At 47.5% G+C, this 4,941-nt stretch overlaps 1 protein-coding gene and 1 long non-coding RNA gene across 3 annotated transcripts in view; one reads left to right on the forward strand and one right to left on the reverse strand.

The window, feature by feature from the left end:
• CYB5RL (cytochrome b5 reductase like) overlaps positions 1-4,941 on the forward strand; it is a 23,925-nt gene that overhangs the window by 11,078 nt on the left and 7,906 nt on the right. For both annotated transcript variants that reach the window (XM_006146122.1, XM_014586908.1), the window contains exon 5: positions 4,471-4,575. In XM_006146122.1, the coding sequence (XP_006146184.1) occupies positions 4,471-4,575 (105 nt within the window). The remainder of the gene's footprint in view (positions 1-4,470; positions 4,576-4,941) is intronic.
• LOC102472497 (uncharacterized) overlaps positions 1-4,941 on the reverse strand; it is a 12,087-nt gene that overhangs the window by 4,139 nt on the left and 3,007 nt on the right. Inside the window, exon 2 of the long non-coding RNA XR_003549039.1 lies at positions 4,097-4,330. This is a non-coding gene — a long non-coding RNA (uncharacterized LOC102472497). The remainder of the gene's footprint in view (positions 1-4,096; positions 4,331-4,941) is intronic.

Below are 4,941 nucleotides of genomic sequence, written 5' to 3' on the forward strand. Positions count from 1 at the left end.
AATGTCTGGCCACCAGGAAGGCGGGCAGGGTTTTATAGGTTTGCCCTCTGTGTAGAAGGGAGTAGGAACGCCAACTTCTTAGGCACCTTGGGGGCCCTAGGCACTGCTTCTGGCTCTTCGCTCTCATTGTCTTGTCAACCTCATAAGCACCCTGCAGAGTAAATCATGTTATCCCCATTTTGCAGATGAAGGAACTGAAGCTTAGAGAGGTGACATCATTGCCCGAGGCCTCCTAGGTAATCTGATCCCAGGTGAATGGACAGAGTTCAGGGTCAGTTCTGCGTAAGGGGTGCGTAGTGAGCACTGAGTCTGTGCCAGCTCTGTGGAGGTGCTGAAGACACGGAAGAACCCTATCCTCTTCAGGTGCTGTCTGTGCCGCAGGAGCTCTCAAGCCCCAGCTCAGGTTATGCCTCCCCCAAGACTGGGGTCAGAAAACAAAGCCTGGGACCAGTAGATGGCGTAATGGTTATGTTTCTGGACTCCTATGTAGCCGACTGTGGTTCAAGTCCTGGACCTGGTGGCTTAAAACTCACAGTGGGTGCATGTACGTGTGTGCCTAAGATCCCAGGAAGAGAATGGAGGAGAAGGGACTGTGGCATGGCCATTTCCCCTGAGAGGTGATTTCTCGTTTTTTTGTCTCCTGGGAATGCATGCACCCTATAGCAAAAATCTCTCTCTAAAGGAAAACAAAGCCTGCCTCAAGACACAGCCTCTACCAGGATAAGAGGAAAGCCATTTCCTTCCACTCATGCACTTCCGGGTGAGCCATGAGCTTCCCTTGCCCTTATGCAGATGGTATCTGGGGAGGTTGGATGGTATGAGAGGTAGCTAAAGCAGGTGGGGGGACCTAAGGCCATCTCTGTGTTTAGCATGGGTATAATCTCACTCCCAAGCCCTTCTAGTCCTGATTCCCAAGGCCTCCCCCTCCCTCCCACCCTACAGTGTTCTTCATTAAACATGACCTGAGGGTCTAGCAGGTAGTGTGATGGTTAAGGCACTGGACTCCCACATGGCCAACCACTTCTCAAGCCCCATTATCAGCAGCTTGAAAATCAGACCAGGCTCATATGCATGCACACCCAAAATCCTGAGAAGAGAATGGAGAAGGGATTGTAGCATGGCCATCCCCCTTGAAGGGTGATTTCTCACTTTCCCTCTCACTGTCTCCCACTGTTTCTCTCCAAAGAGCACATGTGCCTTGTGGCAAAAACCTTTAAAAAAAAAAAAAAGACCTGGGCTGTCTTGTCCCCCAAAATACCACACTTATGCCTGGGCATAAGTGTGTTCCTGTTCCCATTCCCAGTGAATTCAAGCTTGCCCATCCTTCAAGGTCCAACGCAAATGCTTCCTCCCCCAGGAAGCCATGCTTGATCTCATTCTATGGAAGGTGCCCACTCCTCAGGGCCCTCCTAGCACTTTACCCTTCTCACAGGTTTTAATAGTCTCGACCCTGTACCCGTCTGAGCCCTAGGTCCTTTCTAGATGGTGGGTTTGTTAAGGAGAGAGCCTGATCTAGAGTAGCTGATTCTTTTATTCAGATCTGTATTATGTCCTTCCCAGAGTCCCCACACTGGCTGCCTTCCTGGAGTTGAAGGTTCTGTCTCTCCTGCAGCCCAGCATGGTGCCGGCAGAGCTGATCCCACCCAGGAAATGCAGATTTCCCTCCCTCCATGGAGGAACCCCTCTTACAACCTTCATGTTCTCATCCAGCCAGGAAACCGCATAGGGCAATGCAGAGGTTGCAGAGCAGTGGTCTGCAAACTGAATCCAGCCCACAAATGCATTTGGTTTTGACCTAATGTTTTACATTTTTGAATTAAAAAAATGATTACAGAGGGGCTGGCAGGTGATGTGGTGGTTAAGGGTGCTGGACTCCCACATGGGCAACCACAGTTCAAATCTTGGACCTGGCGGCTTACTTTCTCACTTTCCCTCTCTCTCGCTTGCTCTTGCTCTGCCCCTCTCTGGTCAAATTAAAAAATAAATAAATAAATAAAGTTAAATAAAATAATTGTTTTTTTGGAGAGGTTTTTGCTACAGGGCGTGTGCGCTCACCAGAAAGACGGAGAGAGACAGAGAGACAGAAAGTGACAAATCACCCCCCAAGGGGGATGGCCACGCCGCAGTCCCTTCTCGTCCATTCACCTCTTGGGATATTGGGCACACACACACACACGCGCCCGGCATGAGTTTAAGCCAGCAGATCCAGGCTCAAACCGCAGTTGACTATGTGGGAGTTCAGCGACATAGCCATTACGTTAACTGCTGGTCCCAATAAAATAATTCTTTAAAAAAAAAATGATTACAGGGCCAGCAGGCAGTATGGTGCTTAAGGCACTGGTTTACCCACATGGCTCACTGTGGTTCAAGTCCCAGACCTGAAGGCTTGCTTTCTCGCTTTCTCTCTCTCTTCTCTCCGGTGAGCACACACTCACCCTATAGTATATTAGTATATTAGTGCCCTATAGCATATTAAAAATTGTATGTCCTCAGTTAATATATACCGAGTGTCCGCACTCTATGACAAACTGATTGACTAAAGGATATAGAAACACAGTATGGTTGTGGATACCAGATATAGTGTGTGTGAAAGAGGAGAGACTGAGGAAGGACATTTAGAAGAAAAATAGAGAGGGAAAGCATTAATGGGACAAAGAAATGTGGTTTTATCTGTTGTTGAAGGTAATTTTATAGTATTATCACCTGAACTAGGGAGAAATGTACACATGTTGGAATACTCACTTTGTAAACTAAATAATGCGATTGAATGTATGAAAGAACATGAAATTAAAAATAAAAATAAAAATATTTAAAATAATATAAAGTTAAATAAATAATTCTTTTAAAAAATTATTACAGACATAGTAGCGCATGTGGACAAGGGGAATGGGTAATGGAATAGTATACCACAGCAGAGTAAAAATGTCACTGACAATTCAGTATACACGTCTAGGGCTACCCTCGTGACCTAGTGATTAAGGAAGTCGGATCCCACTTGACCGACCACAGTTTGAACCTCAGCCCTGGTGGCTTGAAAAACAGTCTGGGTGCATATGCATAAGATCCCGCCTAAGATCCTGCTCAAGATCCTGACGGGATGGAGAAATGGAGGAGAAGGGATCGTGTTGTCACCATGCCCCATTGGAGAATGCTCTCCTACCCGCCTCCCTGCTCATCCTTCACCACGAGCACATGTACTCTCTGGCAATTAAAAAAAAGCATATATCTACATACCTAGATAGATATAGATATATTCTTTCTCAAAAAACTAGTAGAGCTATTTTTTTTTCAAGTTTTTGACACATGTGCTCAGCAGAAAGTAAGAGAGAAGGAAAGTGAGAAATCAGCCCGGGGAATGACCGCACCACAGTCCCCTCTCCACCCTACTCCTCTCAGGATTCTGGGTATGCATGCACAGCTGGCATGTTTTTCAAACCGCTGGGTCTGGAACTGGAACTGGACCTGCAGCATCAGTCACATCTTAACCACCATGCCGCCTGCTGGCCAGAAGCCAGTAGAAACGGTATTGAATGTGCATAGCACAATGAAATGGTCAACGCTGAAGAAGGTAACTATGTCTGCATCTATGATTTGATAATTATACACTGTATACATGCTATGAAACACCACGCTGTACCACACAAAAAATAATTACAATTTTTTCAAATTAACTGCTAACATTTCAGAAATGATAGTTTTGGATTGATTGACTGATTGATTGATTTGCAGTAGGGTGCATGCACTTACCAGAGCAAGACAGACAGAGAGAGAGAGAGAGATAGAGTGAGAAATCACCACCCAGGGAGATGGCCATGCTGCAGTCTCTTCTCCTTCATTGTCCTCTCTGGGTTTTGGGCATGCACACACACGTACCAGGCATGATTTTCAAGCCACTGGTTCCAGGACTCAAACCACAGTTGGCCATCTAGTATCCAACACCTTAGCCAATACCACCTGCTGGCCCGAAATGGGAGATGTTTAATTAGAATGTGCATTTCCTGCATTTTGTGGAAAATCAGAAGGTCTGCCATCATGGGCACCATAAACTGCGGACCAGAACCTGCAAAGTGGCTCCTCCTCTAGAAGGAATACTCACCAAGTTAGCACAGTCCCGCTACTCCCTGCCATCTCCCCGACATGGAGTAGGTGTAACTTGTCATTTATCGTCACCCGGTCCTTCACACAGTTAGGTCACCTGCACGGCCCCTGCAGGCCTCTGTATTTGAGTCCTCTGTGGCAATGGCCATGGGTCACGTGGAGTCTCACCCCAGCCTCACCATCTACCATCTGCACGAGCTTCTTGGCCTCTTGAAAATCAGGAATGGCCACTCTGCAGGAGGAGGAGGAGGATTAAAGGACTGGACACGAGTGACACACCACATGCATAGGAAGGCTCCACATCCATGCCAAGGTGGTCCGCACTGGCAGTGTGTACCTGTCCCACTGAGGTCTCCCTGTGTTCACTTCCAGTGCTACCAGACTGGGCTGATGTCCCGGTATGTGGAGTCCTGGAGAGCCGGAGACACAGCTTTCTGGCGAGGACCTTTCGGAGGCTTCTTCTACAAACCAAACCAGGTCAGTGCCAGCTCCCCGAGTCCTCAGGGGATCCCTCTTGGCTTATCTTCCAGGGCTGAGGTGTTTGTGTCTCAAGCCATGGAATCTCGCTATTCCATTGTTCCTGAGCTCAAACCCAAGCCCGAAAGCATCTTTGGGGTTGGACATAGGAGGAGGTGGAACAGGCACTGATAAAACTGTCTGCTCACGCTCTAGGACAGTCCATGGCTGCCCATTGCTTAGAAAATCAGACTCGAGTACTAATTGCTCAGCACTCCTATACCATCTGACCCGCAGATCTCTTTCTGGTTTGATATTCTAGCCATAACACTAGATAGACCCATGGCTCCTTGATACACTCCACTTTCCAGCTCAGAAAGCTCTTTC

Source organism: Tupaia chinensis, unplaced genomic scaffold (genome assembly GCF_000334495.1).
Source record: "Tupaia chinensis unplaced genomic scaffold, TupChi_1.0 Scaffold000165_2, whole genome shotgun sequence".
NCBI lineage: Eukaryota > Metazoa > Chordata > Mammalia > Scandentia > Tupaiidae > Tupaia > Tupaia belangeri.